The 21,574-nt window shown below is 34.6% G+C and overlaps 1 protein-coding gene across 2 annotated transcripts in view; it reads left to right on the top strand.

Annotated features, from left to right (window-relative positions):
- The first annotated feature begins 8,779 nt into the window (after positions 1-8,779).
- The window catches only part of LOC133296272 (AUGMIN subunit 3-like), a 39,556-nt gene continuing 26,761 nt past the window's right edge, over positions 8,780-21,574 (top strand). For both annotated transcript variants that reach the window (XM_061495218.1, XM_061495219.1), the window contains exons 1-6: positions 8,780-9,060; positions 9,929-9,965; positions 10,046-10,149; positions 12,802-12,997; positions 13,540-13,606; positions 14,521-14,624. In XM_061495218.1, the coding sequence (XP_061351202.1) occupies positions 8,885-9,060; positions 9,929-9,965; positions 10,046-10,149; positions 12,802-12,997; positions 13,540-13,606; positions 14,521-14,624 (684 nt within the window). In that variant the 5' untranslated portion in view covers positions 8,780-8,884. The remainder of the gene's footprint in view (positions 9,061-9,928; positions 9,966-10,045; positions 10,150-12,801; positions 12,998-13,539; positions 13,607-14,520; positions 14,625-21,574) is intronic.

Here is a 21,574-nt window from a genome sequence, read left to right as displayed (position 1 = left end):
TTAGTTTCTCTTGCAACTTATTCCCCATCTTATATAATAGAAAATAAAATTATCCTTTCGAAAGTTTGTTAATGTGTCATTTTCTTCTTCACTAGCCACTTTTTATTCACACTCGAAACCACTTTTAAATATTTCATCTTTTAGTAACTTTTCAAATTCGAATTTTAAAAAGGTGGAAAAATAGTTCAACATTCTTTCGTTGCAAATAGTATTAATATCACACTGCTTTCTGCATGGATAATAGTTAAGCCTATTAAAAATATTTATTATTATGTCTATTAGGCTTGATTATTACCTATTAGGATTAATTAATTTTGCTGCTGTAAAAAAACAAACCAAACATTATTTTGTTAGAAGCTTTAAAAAATAAATTTTGATACAAAAAAATGAGTTTAAAAAATGAAATTAATTTGTATATAAATAGGATATGTGTTGCTGCATATTTTTCTTTGATAATCAGCTTATGTGTACGCTTTTTGTTCTGTTTGTCTGTTTCTCTTCTTCATCTTCTCAAACTATTCTTTTGCATTATCTAATATCTCATTCGTTATGTACTCGAAATATGATTTTATAAAGGATATTAATCTTACCAAGAAGGAGTAGATGATAACGGTTAGGGTGATTAAGACTTGGAATGTTCATAATTTTCAGCGTAAAGATTTTGAAGACAATGTGGAGATGATTCTATTAGATGAACAGGTAATACTTTCCATTTTTTTAGTAGCTCTTTTGTGATATCATTTGGTTTTCATTAATATTCTAATGTATGTGTTTTGTAGGTGGAATGGTCTATGCTATTGTCAAAGGATCTTTACAGGTCTCGAAAAAAAAATCGTGAATGAGATAGATGTCTATTTTATAAAAAAAAATTGGGACAAATAGTGATAATTTCAGGCCAACTAGGCATGATTATCATATGTCTTTCAACTTGAGGACGAATGTTAAATCGACTATTGATGTTATTGAGAAAGAATCACCCGACTCTCCTTATTTAGTAGGTAATATATTTTGTCTCTAATATTAATCATATCTTTATTGTGTTGATAAGGTTATCATAAGTTCAATTTCTTTGTTCTATAGACGTCATCAGTTTATAGTCAAGAATAAGGGAAGTTCGTGAGTATATTGTCTCCCTAGGAAAACAAAAAAAGTTGTTAGAGCTTGACAACCTCGGGTATTTATATTATATCGATATAGAATAAAGACTGCTTATTTGTTAAATGTGGTTTTAATATATAAGATGATTTATTGCAACCACTGCGAAAATAAGGGTAACAAGCTTGAGCGCACTTTGTGGGAGCAATATGTAGATCAAGTGAAAACTTTCTTGGCAAATAATTAATCTCCTCAAAATGTGATAATAGTCGACTTGCAAGGATAAAGGGTTTCAACTGTATTTTTTCTGATAGTTGTTTCTCATTATATGCTTATGTCTTAGTATGTTTCATTTCTTGACTTTGTTATTCTCCGTTTGTTTCTTTGTATCTCCCTCTCTTATGTTTTCTTAATTGTATAGGTAAAATAAAAATAACAAATACAAAATATACGACGAGCATTCTTTTGGATTCCAATGTATAAGAGATTATAGACTTCAAAAAATGGTGTGGTATATGCTTTTGAACTCATCAGAATTAATATAGCATCACATTTATTTTAGTATATGCATTGATTGTATGCTATATAATTGCATTTTAGGCTTTTGTCTGATCAGATAGAAAGTAGTCTGAAGTTGACTCAGTTGTCCATCCAATTCTTATATTCTTTTGAAAATGATTTTCTGAAGGAGATAAAAAGGAAGTGTATCAATGATATTAAGAATTGCATGGAGGTACATTTTCACAACCAATGAATGCTTTCACTGAAATATATTGGATTGTGAATTTTGTGTCCTTATGTATTTATTATCCATATGTCAGGTTATAACATGAATTACTTTTGGAACCATAAAATCAATTGAAAGCAAATACAATTGATGGTATAAATCTTGTAAGAAATGTCCATATTCCGTTTGTTCTGATTTTGAAAAATGGTATTGTAAAAACTGCCAGAAACATTGGGTATCCAAAGTAAGATATTGTCCTCAAACTGTTTTGTTATCAAATTATTCCTTTGTGATGTGTAATTAAGACAATCGGTGTTAACGTGTGACAAATTTAGTGTTCAAGTCAGAGTTGTGGATAACACAGATTCTGCATCTTTCATTATGTTCGATAGAGACAGTGTTGTTTTGTTAGGAATGAGTGCTGTTAATTAGATTCATGGATGGTTTAAAACCTTTGATGTAAAATCCATGAATGGACTATATATATTTAAAGCTTAAGAATAACTTGAGTAATGTATGGATTATGTTTACCAAGTTTTTGGACAGTTGGAATTATGTCTTTGGTATGGAAAAATGCTAATTTGGTATTAAGAGAAAGCTTAATGGGAAAAACCAATAGGATTGAAATAACATGGAAAAATGTAGTTTTCCACTGGTGTAGCATGCTTAAGCATGCAAAACGGGTGCTTAAGCACGGATAGGTGTTGGTTACTAGTGGTGGGGGTTTAAGCGCACTAATGGGTGCTTAAGCACGCTCCTGCATTATAAACAGGGGTTGATCCTTGTCTTAGCATGCTTAAGCGTGCTCTTGCGCAAAAATATGACTGTTTTAGTGCGCTTAAGCGCCCGAATATAGATTGTACCTTTTTTGTAAAATTGGCATAACTTGAGCTCCAAAACTCTAAATTGAGTGATGCTTTAACCTATGTAAAGCTAGCTTCAAGATCTATAATCTAGGGGAGTTAAATACCATAAGAAAGAAGAAAGTAAAAAGTTATCCCAATTAATTTGTGAGTAGTCTATTGAGTAGTGTTTAGGAAAGGATTGCTTGATGCTCAAGTTATTAATGAATCAATGAGTTGAGAGTTCTCTCATAAATGAAATAAATGGAGCATGTTGCAATACATAAGGAAATGAAAAAGTTTATTCACGTTTTGTTATAAGACTAATTGTGAATCAATCAGTTTAGCTTCTGCGTATATTTAACTAAATTGTTCCTCTCTGTTGTTGATGGGAAAAGAGCAAAGCACACCAACAAGACTATAATAGGCTAGGGGTGGTGAACACTTACAAGGACTCTAACACTTATAAGGCGTTTGGTACGATTTTTTTTAGAATTTCCGGGAAACTAAGAATGGTAATCTAAGAAGACCATGTTTGGTAGAAGATTTTAGAAAACTTTCATGGAAAAATGATTTTCCCCAAGATTTCATTTGTGTGTATTCTCTAAACCAAAATACCACCGAAAAATACCATCCAGGTGATGGTATTTTTGGATTCCCATGGGCTAGAAAAATCACACAAATTTTTGTTGATAAAAATAGCCTCCCTTATGGCACCGTCTTTGTCCTTGATGGAGGCTGTTTCTGGTTGCCTTTGTTGTTAGGGAGGCTGAAATTAGCATACACCAATATCGTTGGCCATTGCCGTGCTCCATACACTAGTATAGCACCAATTTTTCATTCTCAAAATTTTTGATGTTTCACTTTGAATCGTCGTGCTCTATAAGATTGGTGCTCCATGCACCAATATCGCCTACCAAATTTTTCATTCTCGTCTTCTTCTTCATCTTCCACAAGTTGAGAAAGAGAGAGACAAATAGTTGAGAGTTGATAGAGAAGAAAAAAAGAGGCTAAATAAAAAAGAAGAAGCTTAAAGGTTAATTTTGTAAATTCGTTCCACAATCCTATAATATTTTAAAATCAACTAAACATATAATAGGAAAACTGACCCAATATTCACAGTAAAATTTTAGCTTATCAAACAACTTTTTGGTAACATTTTCGACAAATTCACTTTCCCACCATATTTTTGGAAATCGTAATTTTTGAATTAAAAAAATTTCTCCTCTACTAAGTACTCCCTTAAATTAATTTGTAAGTGAGGTGAAATTTGTATAAGAGGAATGTACTTATATAAGAACATAAACCGTGTCTCTGTATATATATCAACTATGTTAATCTAAAACATATAAGTCTTTATTTTAATAAAGGGATATTATATTATATTTACTTTTTTCATGTCTACTTTATCTATTTCATTTCAATATTATTAAATGATAATCTTAACCTATCTTTACTTTTTCTCTCTTATATTGAGATTCTAATATAATGGTATTAAAAATAAATAAGTAAAATAAGTATAAAAATAAATAAATACAATATCCTATCCTTTAATAAATACGGCGTAGACATTTTAAGAAAGTTTGCAAGGAAAGTTTTGCTTTGTGCACGATTTTATGCAGTGTCAAACAGAACAAACCATTAATTTATAGAAGAGAGATTTTAAACATTTTGTGGGCCGGTCTTTGAACCGCGTTAAACAACATTTTTAATATATTTTTTTCTAAATAAGTTAACCTGTCTCTCCCATCCTGTGACAATATTATACGTGGAAGGATATTATGACAACTAAGTTGTGTTACTATCACGTGACTACCAATCAATCTCACCGTTAGATCGATTATATAGATCCAACGGTTATATTTATTTCCATCTTTGTATGGTCATGATTCCCCAAATTTAATACTTTATATTTATTTTCACCTTTGTATGGTTATGATTTTCCATATTTAATGTTTTCATTTTAAATATGGGAAATCATGACCATACAAAGATGTAAATAAATATAACCGTTGGATCCACATAATCGATCTAACGATGAGATTGATTGGTAGTTACTTGGTAATAACACAACTTGGTTGTCACAATATCCTTCCCCATATTATATTGGGTTTTATAAGAGTTATGTTGTAAGAAAAATGATTGTGTAATGTTATAGAGATTCGTTTTGCATGCCGTAATTTCTTTTTCTTTCTTTTTTCTTCAAAAAGTGTGGGCTCCACTAAATATTGTGTGTGTAAATGTAATACCCCATATTTTTATTAACTTTAACCTTATGCCTTTTAGTTAATTTGAGGAGCTCAAACTTTTAAGTTTTGAGGACGAAACTTCTTTTAAGGAGGGTAGAATGTAATACCCATATTTCCTTTTAATAAAATAATAATAATAATAATAATATAATAATTTTTGATGGATAATAATGATATTTAGTATTTTTGTAATTAATAATATTGGTATTTAATATTTTTAATTAATGAGTTAATAATAGTTAAAATAATAAGAGGTAAGATAATAATAATAGTAATATTATTTGATTTATGTGATAATATATAATTATATATATGTTATATGATAAATTATGATTAATTGATTTATGATTTATGTATTTATGTTTGATTAGTAATGATTGATTAGTAAATTGTTTAGATATGATCAGTCAACAAACATAAGTTGTTTAGATATGATGAGCCAACAAACATAAATTGTTTAGATATGATGAGCCAACAAACATAAATTGTTTAGATATGATGAGTCAGCATTAAGTCAGTAATGTGTAAGCCTTAAACTTCAACTATAAATAGAGGTCTAACCTGACCAAACCAATTCACTCTGAATCCTCAATAATTCTCCACCATTCTTCTTCTCCTCTACACTCTCTCTTTCTCTCTCCTCACTTTAAATTTTTATTTTTATTAGTATCTTTCTTTAGTTACCAACCACTTCTCTTTCCCAAGTTGTAGAAGTCACCAAACACGGAGACCAGGTAATCCTAATCTCTAGGTGGTTGTAGATTTGTTGTGTATGAAATTTTATTGGGTGTGTCCTAATCTTTAGGTAGTTATATGTTCGATATATGTAATCTGAATCCCTAGGTGTTTAGGTTATCTCTATTATATGAAATTTGGGCATAATCTTTATATGTAATCCGTAGATGTTCTTAATAGTTTGGTATGAACATTTCTATTTATATAGGTATTTGTTTTTAAATTACTACATATGATAATTAGAATATTTTTTGAAAATTTTATTATTTTAGAAATTATGATTATGTGCAATATATGATATAAACTTTTATTATTTTAGAAATTATGATTATGTGCAATATATGATATAAAATGTTATTATTTTAGAAATTGTAATTATGTGCAATGTATGATATAAGATTTAATTCATGTGCAATATATGGATCTTATTGAATAATTATGGAATTATACTACTCTTTAAGAAAAACTTTCCAAATATGTGTTTTAATGATTGAATTTGAATATTTATATTATTAATAACTATGATAATTGATGTGATGGGATTATTTGAATGACGGTGATTGAATTTTGATTTTTCTATGATGAATGTTGAAGATTTGAATTATTATATCCTAGAATAAATTGGAAAGTTATGATGATATGATCAGATTTGGATTTTACTGTGATGAATGTTGAAGATTTGAATTATCACATCCTTGAATAAATTGGAAAGTTATGATGATATGATCAGATTTAGATTTTACTATGATGAATGTTGAAGATTTGAATTGTTATATAAATTTGAGAATTTATGATGATAGTTTGAATTATGATACTTTGAAAAATTATAATGCCCTTCTCTAACTCATTTAGAGATGATAATACTTAAAGAATAAATAATTATGATTGAATCTTTCGTGATTGTGTGTGTTTGTAATAAATTAATGGTGGGAGGATAGCTTTGGGATGATACCTCCCAAAGTGATGAACACAACTTTTGGGCTTTATGCCTCCGATGTGAAACTGATGTGAAAAAGATTGTATCCATTCTTCCCAAAGTGGTGTCTGGCAGGGTGTCCCGGGATACTAGTAGCAACTTTGGGAAGAGGTGTGCACACTAGGAAGATGTGAATTGATTATGGCCAATGTGATTTGTTTGTGACTGGCAGGGTTTCTCGGGTCACAAGGTAGACTGACAGAGTTTCCCGGGTCTATCATGGTTCTCTTCCCACTAAGTACAATGAACTTAAACATGATTAATAATGAAATGTTATTTGATTTGATTATGATGAATGTCATTGAGTTGTGAATATTATCATTTATGTAATATTATGATTAATGTTGTGCTGAATATGTTAGTTGATAATTACCAAATATATTAAATGAACTTAATAAAGATAAATATTATATAATGAAATTTTGATTATTATATTGATATTTGATTTGATTAATGTGGAATTGATTTGAACACTATTTGATATTTGATTTAATTTGTTATTAATTACATTAATTGTATTTTGATTGGAATTACCAGCTTTGCCGACTTTTGTGTTTGTTTGACTGCAATGATCCTGCGGTTGCGAGGGAGCAGATTTTCAGTAAATCAGGTTGCAAGGATGGGGCTAGCAGTGAGCAGTGAGGATACGACTCAGGATTTCTAGCTGTAATAAATATTATGTATAAAAAAAAAACTGTAGTCTTAGAATTTTATTTGAATGTAATAAAGTTAGCCTTGCACTTGTCCCTGTACAGGTGCGGCGGTAACACTTCCCAAATTCGATTATTTTGAACTTCCGCTGTTATTTATAAAATTATTGAATTTATTTATGCTATTATAAATTGTTAGAATTTGGAGTGTTACAGTAAAAAATTTGTTGTGTCATGTTAAATGACAAATACAAATCCCTATTATATTTTTGGTAAGTCAATAATTTTTAATTTTAACTCTAAAATCGAGATTACATCTTTCATGGATTTAGTCCCTCCAATAACGTACATATTATATTAAGGGCTTTATTAGTCTCATGCAATAGGAGAGAACTCTCTATCATAGAAAAAGAATAAAAGAATAAAAAAGTAACACAGAAATCGATCGTATTATTAATTACCTCTATCATCGTATTGCTGTCGTAGTTACGTATTGACTTGGTCATTTTTTTTTAATAGATGAAGTTCATCTTGTATTTCTATATTGAAGAACTTATAAACTTTATAACTGTTGAATGAGGATATAAAATGCATTTTCTATAACTTTTTTTTTTATGGAAGTGGATCATCACATATGAAATTTTACATGATCAGATCATGTGAAGGGTTATCATTTCTTGATAGATAAATCAACAATTATTTTTGATCCATCATATATTTAATATTTTTTCTCTTTCATCTTTCATCATTGTTGTTTTATCTATTGAGTTAAAAACCTTTTATATCAGAAGATTCACTCTATTCTAAGATTAATTAATAATAGCTATTAAGATTGGTCTAGCGATGGAGGTTTTAAGTAAGTTATATAATTGTATTAAATTATGTGTTTAATTTTAACTTATATCTAGAAAAAGATTCACTTAGTAATGTAACAAAATTTTATAAATGAAATTTAAAATATCATTATTACAAGTAAAAGTCTCTTGTTAAGGAGGTGGATTATGCGTCAAAATAAAGGATTCATTTTTGGCTAAATAAATTATTTATATTCGTTTTTAAAATGACGTCGTTTTGAGTTATAAAAATAAAAAGTCATAATAAAAAAGATTATTATAATCCTAAAATAAATTATAATTACAAAAATATCTTCCGCCTTAAAATGACGTCATTTTGGACTCAATGTAAATAAGTTATCTATATTAACTATAGAAAAAACGAACCTTTCATCTTTTCTCCCAAATTATTTACATTAAGTTCAAAATGACATTGGCAAAAATAAGATACTTTTATAATTATAATTTATTTCAGGATTATAATAATATTTCTTTTATAATTTTTTAATCTCAAATAGTAAATATGAATAACTTAACTAAATTCCAAAACATTAAAGTGCAAAACATAATAATAAAACTGTCTATAAATTACCAAAAGAATATTATTAGGTTGTTCAATGCCTCTTCCTTTTCTTCATTTGAAAATGATTACATTCCGCTCCCACCATTACCATTACAAACAGTTACACACTTACACACACACATTCACTCTGTGTGATTCCTTTGAAATGAATATCTAAGCGAGTAGAAGCACTTTGAGAAGACGAACGCAAAAAAATGAGTGGTGCGAGACTGTGCACATTGCTTGCAGAATTGGGGTACCATGGATCGGAGACATTGGACCAAGATAGCTTCGAATGGCCATTTCAATACGAAGACGCACGCCCCATCCTCGATTGGATCTGCTCCAGTCTTCGCCCTTCCAATGTCCTCTCCCTCTCCGAGCTTTCCCAGTTAGTTACTCTCTCTCTCTCTCTCTCTCTCTCTCTCTCTCTCTCTCCGTGTTTGTGATTTTTGCCCCCACCAATTTCGACTGTTTGACCCTATTAGGGTTTTTTAATACCAATTTTATGTTTAACTATTTTCCAGTGTGTTGTTGAGTTCAATTGAATGCCACTCATTTGAAAACGCGACACTCGTTAAATTTAAATATTTTTCCAACATTGTCAGATTTTAAGGCCAACTAAAAGAGAACGATCCGACGTTGAAGTTATAGCAAGAGAACATGGAAAGCGAAAGACGAGAGACACAGTGTTGGATAGAGAGTGGAGAGAGAAAGAGAGAAAAGAGAAATTGAAGGGCATGTGAATTTGTTTTCGTGTTTTCAAATTGTAAAGAAACAATTCAACCCAAAAGATTAAAGCTTAAACTGACGAGTGATGCTACATTAATGGTTTTATATATCTCTAACACGCCCCCTTACAAAAGAACCCATTGGACTTGAAAGGTGGATGATGCATTGGGTCTACCCATTACACGCCCCCTTAAAGTGATGCATTGGCTCTGATACCATGTAAAGAACCAATTCAACTCAAAAGCTTAAGCTGATGAGTGAGGCTACACAAATATCTTACAAAATAAACTTAGTTCATAATCCCCATAGCAATATTAGCATGAAATACCATTATTATTATTATTATTATTATTGTTTGGTGGTTTTTTTTTTTTTTTTTAAGTGAAAGATCTTTTATTAGTTTGATACTCATGAACTATTCCTTCTGTGTGAAATTGCTAGGAATATAGTATGTATGTTGTTGGAAAATAGAAATGGTTTATTATTATTTTTTTGTTGGGCTAATTATATGGTATGTGGGTTTTCAGGTGTGAGCAGTTTAAGCAAGAAGGGAAGCTCTTGGAGGTGATATATTCTTGATGATATATGTTAAACCAAGTTTGGAAATCCATTTCGGGACTGAACAGTTAGTTGTTGCTAAACAGGGGGACGATTTGGACTTTGCTTATGATAGCATTTCAGCCTTCTCTGATAGGAGAGACAACCAGGAGGCTGTTTTTGGCACTGAGGAAGGATTGAAGGATATAAAGTACTTCATTTATACCCTTATTCTAACACTGTGTGTGTAATCGGTTAACTCATAGTTAGTGAATGACAATTGGATGATCAATATGACTTTTTGTGAAGATGGATTTCATTTCCTTCTTGCTTTTTGAATAGTCAACGGAAAGAGTTACTTTCTGAAGCTAATTTGATAGTTTATGTCAATTTTATTTTTGATAAATTGTTTAAAAAGTTTCTTCTAAAAGTAGTTTAGTATTTGATAAATATTTACTAGAAAAGGACCTAGAAAGACATGCGAAAGGGCAGAAGTTATGAGTGACTATTTGGACAATATTTCATTGTAATTATGTGCTGAATGCTGATGTTGGGTATTTTTGAGTTCTTAATTCTGAATTCTGATCGTTAGAGGATGAGTAGCTAATAATAATAATATTTGAAATAGGTAAATAGTTTCTGTCTCTATCCTTTTGTCCGTTAGTTGTTAGATTAGATGCTTAGTTTGTTTAGATTAGATGCAATCTGTTGCAAAGCAACTACTTGTACTCATCAACTTGTATTCACAAAGACATATAGAGATGCCTCTCCAGTAATGAAATCATCTGGATTCCATAGAATTTCCAATATGGTGTGAGAGCAATATCATCCTTCGTGACCTATGTCCTGTGACTATTTCGCTGCTGAGTTCCTGAACTTAGGAGCTCTAATTCATTTTAATATTATGTCAAATTTTCAATGACCTTTCGATTGAAAAACCATAAAATCTGGAAGATTATGCTTGCAAAAACCCCTAAAGTTTGCCTTCGTTGTAATCGCCGCCTTCAGTGCGGGTGCCAACTCCATTGCATCCCTTTATCCGTGCCTTTGGCCCCTTGTCCATAGTGTTGCTCCTGTGGTCTCTTTTCCAATGCTATATAGCATTGCCGATTGTTGCCCTTTGTCCCAGATGTAGTCGATGAGCCTCTAGCTGCCTCTTTCGTCTTTATAGCGTGAAGCTTTGCTTCTTCTTTTGCTTGTTAGCTTTCTTTCGAATTTCATGGATGTCTTCCTCATTCATTTGGCGAGCGTTTCATTCAATTTACAGTGTTGTGTGGTGAAGCTGACTTGGAACAAGCCATAAAAAATGTGCTGAAGGCGAAGAATAAATTGGGTTTTGTTATTGGCTCCTTTTGTTTCATAAAACATTGGGCAGGAAAATATTTGGTTTTTCTAGTTTGCAAGTTGGGTATCTCTTGCCTCTATGCTCCAATTTGAGGGGAGGTGTTAGAGGATAAGTAGATAATGGTAATATTTGAATTAGGTAAACAATTTCTGTTTCTATCCTTTTATCTGTTAGTTGTTTGCTAGATGCATATTTGTTTAGATTAGATACAATCTGTTGCAACAACTTGTATTCACGCATTTATATATAGATGCCTCTCCAATAATGAAATCATCAGGATTCCATAGAATTTCCAATACTGATAAGCAAAGGGGATAAATGGCTTCTAGAAGCATCGCCTAACTTGATTCTTAAAGTAACTTTTTCAAATGGCAACATAATTTTCTGAATTTAATGGTTTTGCTTTTGATAAGTACAAGCCACTCACTGTTTCTTTGTATGCCAAAAAGTAGTGTCTTGGCAAAATTAGCTACTACTTGCTTTGCTTAGTCAATTAGTCTTAGACTGTGTGTACGGAAACTTTCTGACTGACACTTCTAGGCATGATAACGCCTGATTCAATGATTTTAGACAAACAGGCAAATGTAGGCTTGTGATGAGTAGTCAACATGTGGTTATCAATTATCATGTGCGGATGGTAGATCAAAGTTTTAGTGCAATCAACTTTATATATGAACTCTTATTATGTTTCTTTAATGAAGATTGTGAAAGAAACTAAATGGGATTTGTAGAAAAAACCATGGGCAAAACTTTTAGTTTGTTATGGGATTGTTGATAGCTCCTGAAAAGTTCAGATCTGTAGTTCACCATGAAAATATTTTGAATGTTTAGACATCAATGAAGCTAGAAATTAGACTTGATTATTGCCTCTTGTCTATCTTGTTGTATTTTTTCCTTTTGATTTTCTGTTGGAAAATAAAATAGTAATCTTTTCAGACAATTTGGCTGATGATGCTTGAACTTTAAAGATAATTCACATCTGTCTGACAAGGTCATGCAAGATTTTAGATGGGGAAGTTGTGAAGTATGACAGATTATGAATCTGCCGATAGTTATGCCTCAAAGGGTTTTAGGACTCCAAAATTGAACATTTTGGCTAGGCAATGTTGGAGAAGGATTTTAAGGCTTATAATTTGGATTAGTGTTGTGCTGCACCGAGAGAAGATTGGTGCTAAGGGCAACCAAAAGGCTGATCTAGTGTTTATGTCCTTAAGATTCTAAGGTGGCTTCAGTTGACTGTCTACTAATGCAATCCCCCTTTCTGTTCCAGTCTTGGGATTGGATATGTGAAAAACATTGTCTGATCTGAAATTCTAGACAGAGGTTTCTTCTTTCTTCGTTTCCAAATAAAATATATGTATATGATTGGTCTCCACCAGAATTAAACCATTGAACCTTTCAGCAAAATTATTTCTTTCAGTATGGGATTGGTTTTCTCTTGAGTCTTAAATTGGAAATAGTATAACTGCATTGCTAGAACCTTGTTTCTCTCCCTTTTCACTGCCTGTTTATCTTCAGGGAGGCAACTCTGGCGTATAAAGCTGAAGCTTCAGACTTGCAAAGACAGCTAAGGCATCTGCAATCTCAGTTTGATATGCTTACTGGCCTGGCGTCAACTTTGACACAAGGAAGACGAGCACGAGTTGGTGCAACTTCTATTGTGAATGGACACCTCACAACGATAGATGATAGCCTTTCAGTGAGAAATTTGCAGGTGCTTCACCAAAGTCTTAGGTCATATAATGTATTTGGATGAGTCCACGCTCAACATTGGTGCTTTTCTTTCTGTCAATTATCCAGTTGATGAAATATTGTGTTTCCCAAGAAAATAATTTTGGTGCCGAAGCCTGAATAACGTCCGAACTAGTTCTTTAATAGAAATCATACATTTTGTAGCAAAACAATATATGTAAAAATATTTCTTAGTGGATCATTTACAAACTTGTGTAGCGAATGACTGCAACACTATTATTGTTAGAGTTATATAATCAATCTTGCCAACTATTACCAGAGTTAGTCCTTGCCAACTATTAACACTACCTTACTATTAAATTTCCAAAATGGTCCCTTAGATGTTGCCTCTTTATTTGTTCTCCTGCTAGTAGTTACCTGGTTAATGATGTTAAATGTTTTATTACATACGGGTAATATTTTGAATGTTTTTGTTCATTTTTTGACCCTTGGAAACTGTATTTCATTTTGCTTGAAGTACTGTGTCATGGTGCTTTGTTTTTATTAAATTCCTTTATTGTTTAGATGAATGCAGTTCTTGGAAAAGTTTCTTCCACAGCACAGGAGTTGGCTCATTATCATTCGGGAGATGGTAATATTCCCTTTTCTTATTTGACTCTGATGTTACTTCCTGGTTCTGCTCATTTTTATAATGTTCATTTTTGTTATCAGTGTATGTATGATCTACAAGTGACATCCTGAAAATTTATTCGCTTTATCTTATAGGAAGATTTATTGTTCAACCATGTCAGGCTATGTGAGATCAAATGATACTTTATTTGGTTTATGTTTTCGGCTTTGGTTGTTGATTTGTTAAATGAAAAAGAGTTTCAAAATTGGCAGTTCCAAGAGAATAAAAATTTTGCTAAAATTTCATTCTGCAGAAAAATTGTTTTTTGATAGAGCACAAATGCTGTCATATGATACATGTAACCGACCTCACCTAGTGGAATAAGCCTTGGTTGTTTTTGTTGTTGGGGCACACCGGAACTCTTAACCTTGGGGACTTAAAATAGATGCTTAACAACATACCTCCTATAGTCCTAGAGAATGCAAAAGGAAAATGGAAGTCTATGAGTCTATCATTTGAAATATATGAAGATAAGGACTCCTTTCGGGACAAAATAGATATTGTATTGTTGGGTATAGACAGCCAATAATAATATTTTGCCACAAGTTTCTCTTCAATTATTCCAAACCATTCTCTTTTTTTAAAAAGTAAAATAGTGAGCAGTAGTGATCTCTGAGTCTTACTTGCATCAACTTTCAACATTGCATAAGATGGTAAAACTTTGGCACTGTGATTTGTGAGAGAAAACACTCTTGGTCATGATGTATGTTTGATACATATGTGATTGTTAATTTGTTACACTTTAACTTGCAGTTACTGCTGCATGCTTTGATAGCAGTTTCCTTCTTCTATTTTGTTCTTCATTTCAATTTATTTGTAATTTTTTCTCTTAAATTTGTTTTGCCATTGACGAATTCAGCTGTTTTTAAATGCAGAAGATGGTATATATTTGGCTTACTCAGATTTCAACCATTTCTTGCTTGGAGACTCATCTTGTCTAAAAGAGCTAAATCAATGGTTTGCTAAGCAACTGGACACAGTATGTTGGCAAAAAACTTTTTTCTTTATTTTAATCTCACTTTGTTCTTCCTTGGATGAATATTCTATTGTTTTATCCAAAAATAAAAAATTATTAATTCTGACAAATTGAAAATACACTTACTTTAGAAGGATGAGTAGGTTCTGATGGAACCCAGAAAAAGACACTACTGAATTCATTAACAATGGAGGCATAGCCTCTTTTTACGCACACTAATACAATATAAAATGCAGAAAATAAACACCAAAAGACCTCACTCATTCTCAAGCCAATATACCTAGGCCAAAGAGATCCTAAGAGATCCTTTCCCAAAACCCTACTCCAAATTTTCTAAATACATGCATAACAGAAACATCACCCTAAACTTCTATATATACTAATCCTAACTTAAGATACCAATGAGCTTGGATTATTTATTATAGGCCCATCAATACTCCCCCTTCAAGTTCACCTTGTCCTGAAGGTGAAGAAAGAGGTCAAGTAATGTGAAAGAACTTCCACCCGGGTCCCAAATGTTGAAGCTTCTTGTCCACATTATTAGTTGCAATTTCTTACCCATATCCTTTCGAGGAACTAACTTTAGCTTTGGAATAACATCGGCTAACCCAATCAAGATGCCAGTGGCCAACTTAGAGGGACCCAAGTCATTTGCAATTTTCCAAAATGGGAAGCAACCATTCATACCATCAAATCCAGCATTTGCACAGTAAAGAAAGAAATTGTTGGCATCAAACCCAAGAACAGGAAGCCTTCCTTCGCGTGCATAGGATTTAAGAGAAGTGTCGATGACACCATAAACAAGGTCTTTATCATTGATCACTGTTAGAAATAATATTAATTTATTATTATTAGAATAGTCTAGAATAGTTTAGATTGTGGGCTTGGCCCATTAGGTCATCCCATTAGGTCTTTTAGTCTCTATAAATAGAGAGCCTCCTTGTACAGACTTACACACTTGAATATACAATATATTTCAGATTCAATTTGGTATCAGAGCTCTCAATCTGAGGGCTCTGCTTCCGCATATATATCTTTTCCTTTCTTTTTACTGTCGTGCATCGCAACCATCCTTTCACACCTAACCCTTATTTAATCACAAATTTTTTGTCCTCAACCTCGTATCATCAGGAAAAAGATCATCAGCCTCCGTTCATCGCCGGAAACCGCCACAAAACCACCGTCCGCCACTGTTCACCGCCGTCAGACTGCTTTTCCGGCGACTTTTCCGACCAACCACCACGCAATCAGGAGCGGCTCAGGGAGGCAACCCTGTCTGTCCAAGCCGCGTGTTGATCGGAGCATCCACGCGCCGGTGGAAGTCTCCGGCGGCCGAACCACTGTTCCGGCGCGTGAGCCACCGTCCGGCCACCGTTCCATGCCGGACCACCACCATCTTGCTCGCCTCCTCACCCTCTTTCCAGATCTGGTCTCCGTTCGTTGTGGGTCCCATCCGTTTGAAAGATATCAGTGAAAAACCCGCTGTTTGGACATTTTTGTGCAACGTTTTTGCGCGATTTCTTGTTTTCTTGTAGTTCTTTGCTATTTTCTGGTCATCTCCTTTTATTTTGTGATGGAGGGCTCAAATAATGCGTCCAAAAACACGACTGGCATCATCTCCAGTACTACCCCATCTCCATTCTTTTCTCGGGCCACTGATTCCAATTGGAACAGTGTACGCGGTCGCAGACGTGGCCGCAGACAGAGGCCTCGTTGCAATTATTGCCAGAATCTTGGGCATTTTGAAGAACGCTGCTATAGGAAGTACCCTCATTTGAAGCCACTGACTGCCAACTTTGCTCAAACTGATGTTACGCCACCTTCAACTGGATTAGTAACTCTTTCAAGTGCCGAGTATGAGGTACTTCTCAAGAAGGTTTTTTCTCAGCATCCTACTCAAGACACTGGTAATCATGTTGCTTGTTTTTATCAATCATCTCTTGAACCCTGGATAATAGACTCAGGTGCTACTCATCATCTTTGTGGTAATAAAGATCTTTTCACTTCACTTTCTTATTCTAATAACCTACCACCTGTCACTCTTGCTGATGGCACTAAGGCTCCTGCTCGTGGAATTGGGGAAGCCAACCCAACTCCCCTTTTAACTTTGAGTTCTGTTTATTATATACCTGGCATTCCTTTTAATTTAATCTCTGTTAGCTAGTTGATTCATTCTCTTTCATGTACTATTACCTTCTCTAAACAATCCTTTTCTATGCAGGATTCGGGTACGGGGAAGACGATTGGAGCAGGCGTTGAGTCACGAGGTCTCTACTATCTGATTGCACCACCTTCTCCAGTAGCCTGTTCTCTCACAGAGTCTCCTGAGCTAATTCACAGTCGTCTGGGTCATCCAAACCTCTCCAACCTTCAGCATATGGTTCCCTTTTTATCCAATCTTAAGTCTTTAAACTGTCATTCTTGTCAGCAAGGAAAACACACTCGCTCCTCCTTTGCTAATAGAGTCAATAAAAAAGCTGATGCTTCTTTTTCTATTGTTCATTCTGATATTTGGGGTCCGAGTCGAACAACGTCTGTCTTGGGTTTTCAGTATTTTGTCACCTTTATTGATGATTTCTCCTGTTGCACTTGGGTTTATTTAATGAAAAATCGTTCTGAGTTATTTTCAATTTATCAAAAGTTTTGTGCAGAAATAAAAACTCAATTTGGTGCTTCTATTCAAATCTTGCGTAGTGATAATGCAAAAGAGTATGCGTCTCTTGAATTTTCTAAATTTCTGGATACACAAGGGACGATACACCAGACTACCTGTCCCCACACTCCACAACAAAATGGAGTCGCTGAACGTAAAAATAGACATCTAGTTGAAACTGCACGTACCCTTCTCATTCATATGAACGTCCCACTCCGTTTTTGGGCAGATGCTATTATCACCTCATGTTTCCTTATCAACCGCATGCCCTCTTCTGTGCTAAATAATGATGTTCCCCACAGTATTTTGTTTTCCGGAGCACCTTCTTATCCTCTGCCTTTACATATTTTTGGCTGTACTTATTTTGTTCATGATCTTACTCCAGGTAAAGACAAGTTGACATCCAAGGCCTTCAAATGTATTTTCCTTGGGTATACACATTTTCAAAAAGGGTATCGTTGCTATTCTCCTGATCTCAAGCGTTATATCGTTTCTGCTGATGTCACTTTCCTTGATCAGCAGCCTTTTCACTCTACTCCGTCTCCAGTGTCCCAAGTTGATCAGGTCCTTCCTGTTCCTTTTCTTGACTTGTCTTTACCAGCTGCAGGTGACCCTTTTCCAGAGGAGCAACCAATTACCTCCATACCTGCAGATCGTCCTCTCCTCACATACCAGCGTCGTCAGCCTGCACCTCCTCCGACTTTGCCTCTTGATGACTCATCGCCCTTTCCCGTCGGCTCTTTTCCTCCGGATCCTCCATCAGAGACTCCTCCCATTGCCCTTCGGAAAGGTATTCGATCCACTCGAAATCCTCATCCCCTTTATTCTTTCTTGAGTTATGATAGACTTTCTTCACAACATTTTACTTTTGTTTCTAGTCTCTCTTCTGTTTCCATCCCTAAAACCACAGGTGAAGCACTATCTCATCCAGGGTGGCGCCAAGCGATGCTTGATGAAATGCAGGCACTTCACTCCAATGGCACTTGGGATCTTGTTCGTGCTCCTCCCGGGAAGTCTGTTGTTGGTTGTCGATGGGTGTTCACAGTTAAAGTTGGTCCTGATGGCACTGTTGATCGCCTTAAAGCTCGCTTAGTGGCCAAGGGATACACACAGATCTTTGGTCTTGATTATGGGGATACCTTTTCTCCTGTTGCTAAGATGGCTTCTGTTCGCCTGTTTCTTGCCCTTGCCGCCATTCATCACTGGCCCCTTCTCCAACTTGATATTAAGAATGCTTTTCTACATGGTGACTTGCAGGAGGAAGTTTATATGGAGCAACCACCAGGTTTTGTTGCTCAGGGGGAGAGTTCTGGAATGATATGTAAACTTCGGAAATCTTTATATGGCCTGAAGCAATCTCCTCAGGCCTGGTTTAGCCGCTTTAGTTCAGTTGTTGAATCCTTTGGCTTAATCAGAAGCAAAGCCGATTATTCTGTCTTTTACCGGCATAGCTCTTCTGGCCAGTGCGTTTATCTCCTGGTCTATGTTGATGACATTATCATTACAGGCAGTGATCAGACCGGGATTGATCAGTTGAAAGAGCATTTATTCAATCAATTTCAGACCAAAGATCTTGGCAGACTTCGATATTTCTTGGGGATCGAAGTTGCACAGTCTAGGCGGGGCATTTCCATCTGTCAGAGGAAGTATGCACTGGATATCCTAGATGAGACTGGCATGTTAGGCTGTAAACCCATTGATACACCTATGGACCCCAATGTTAAGTTATTACCAGGACAGGGGGAGCCATTGCCAGATCCTAGTCGCTACCGCCGACTAGTTGGAAAATTGAATTATCTTACTGTGACAAGGCCAGATATCTCCTTCGCAGTCAGTGTTGCAAGTCAATTTCTTGATTCTCCCTGTGACTCCCATTGGGATGCAGTTATTAGAATTCTCCGATATATTAAAAAGGCGCCAGGAAGAGGTTTATTATATACAAATAAAGGGAGTTCAGAGATCTCTAGTTATTCAGATGCTGACTGGGCAGGTTCTCCTTCAGATAGACGATCCACCTCAGGGTATTGTGTTCTCTTCGGAGGAAATTTGATCTCTTGGAAGAGTAAGAAGCAAACTGTGGTCGCCAGATCCAGTGCGGAGGCAGAATATCGGGCAATGGCAAATGCAACCTGTGAGCTCATCTGGCTGAGACAAATGCTGAAGGAACTCCATCTCTGTGAACAAAAGCCTATGAAGCTCATTTGTGACAACCAAGCCGCTTTGCATATATCCTCTAACCCAGTCTTTCATGAGAGGACCAAGCATATAGAAATTGACTGTCATTTTGTTAGAGAAAAGATCCAGTCAAGGGAGATCGAGACAACATTTGTCAATTTCAATGATCAACTTGCGGATGTATTCACTAAAGCTCTTAGAGGTCCCCGAATAGATCATATTTGTAACAAGCTGGGAGCTTTTGATATATACGCACCAGCTTGAGGGGGAGTGTTAGAAATAATATTAATTTATTATTATTAGAATAGTCTAGATTGTGGGCTTGGCCCATTAGGTCTTTTAGTCTCTATAAATAGAGAGCCGCCTTGTACAGACTTACACACTTGAATATACAATATATTTCAGATTCAATTATCACAAACCTTACGGGACCCGCACAACCTAGGATGTTGATGTTGACCATAGTAGTTAATTGCGCCGCAAAAGCGGCGCGAGCCGCGCAGTATGGGCGTTGCGGTGCCTCGCCGTAAGAAATCGCGCCGCACTGCATCGGAACACAATAGCGGCCACTGTGATAGCATTTGCGGCCATATTGCTGTTATAAGGCAAAATGTCAATTTTGTCCTAAATTTAAATGTGTAACAGAAAAAATTTAAGGGTTTTTTAGTCTATCTATGTCTCTCTCTGTCACTTCTGCTATCTCTGCTTTTAAAAAATGTTTCTTTTTGTCATTATTTCTGTCATATATTTATTCCGCTATTTTCGCAACCGCAAACCGCTATAACTCTATAGCGTTTTTGGGGGTTGGCCGTGACATGCCGCAATCTGCATTTGATAACTATGATGTTGACCAAGAATTTGTTGCTCCTCATTTTCTGATCCTCATTGTTGTCGTTTTCCTGGTTCTCGTTCTTCTGCAGCACCATCTTCTCCAAAGCGCTTTTCTTCACCTTCTCGTGGCCTTCTCTTTTGAAATTTAGCACAAACCTAGATGTTTCTTTTCTTGGATTAGGGCCAACCTCAGTGAATTTCCCCCAACCAGATATGATCCCCTTTGAATGGAGTTAGGCCCATTATGATTCAAGCCCATCCAATTGCCATCATTCACTTCTATTATTCCTTGCTGAATCATGGGCTGGATTATTAATGTGGGTTGTGAATAATGACCCTCTCCTTTTGAATTAGGCCCACTTGTTCCTCGGTCCATAATCCCAATCACCCAATCCAACATCATGTCCGTCTCTGTCCCTGCTACCTGTTGACGAACTCGGCAAGTGCACCCGTCGTACAAGTAATAAAGTGATAAAGTAGAGTTGTCGATCCCACGAGGACTGATGACCAAGCAATAATTTATTTATTTAATCAAAGTTGGATCGATCATTAAAGGTTTTCTTGAGGATATCGTGATTATATTAAAAGCAGAATTTATAAATTTATTTTTGGTTTTTAATATTTTAGAAATTTAATTCAGAATTAATTAAAGATAAAAGAAATTGATTTAAGTTTTCAATAAAAAGGCGTAGTTAGGATTCAACTTCCCCAATGGTTTCTTAACGAGTTTGCCTATTCTTACGATTACATTCAAGATTAAATTATTAACAGCTCTTTCTATAATTGACTAAATCCCAATCCTTTGGTAATCTAATTCTTTATTCTAATCCAAAGCCTAATCCCTTAGTACTTTTTCATAAAATAAGCATTAACGCAAGAACTCACAGTTATAAAATTCACAAGTCTATCCCTAGATCATGCAAATTCCAGCAATCAACCAATCAGAATCACATACCAACATCGCTATTGTCATATATGACTCATGTTTATCTACGAGTGATCAAGTCATAAATAAAACTAAGCATAAATATCAGATTGATTGCATAATTTAGAAACAAGAATGTAATTCATAAGAATAAACAAACATCAACTAAGAACCCATTGGTTCTGTATCTTCCTAACTACTAAAATAATTTAGCTACTCATAATTATAAAGACAGAATTAAAATAAACTGTAAAATAAATAAAGTTCATGATGAAACTTGATTAAGGAAGACGATCAATGATGCAGATTGGATTCCTCCCTTCTCCTCTGCATCGCTCCAGCGTTACTCTTCCGCTCCTGCCTTCGTGT

This window comes from Gastrolobium bilobum, unplaced genomic scaffold (assembly GCF_033153095.1).
Source record: "Gastrolobium bilobum isolate Gb01-03AN ecotype WA unplaced genomic scaffold, APGP_CSIRO_Gbil_v1 utg11829, whole genome shotgun sequence".
NCBI lineage: Eukaryota > Viridiplantae > Streptophyta > Magnoliopsida > Fabales > Fabaceae > Gastrolobium > Gastrolobium bilobum.
The sequence above is the reverse complement of the archived record's forward strand: the minus strand, read 5'-3'. Positions and strand labels throughout refer to the sequence as shown.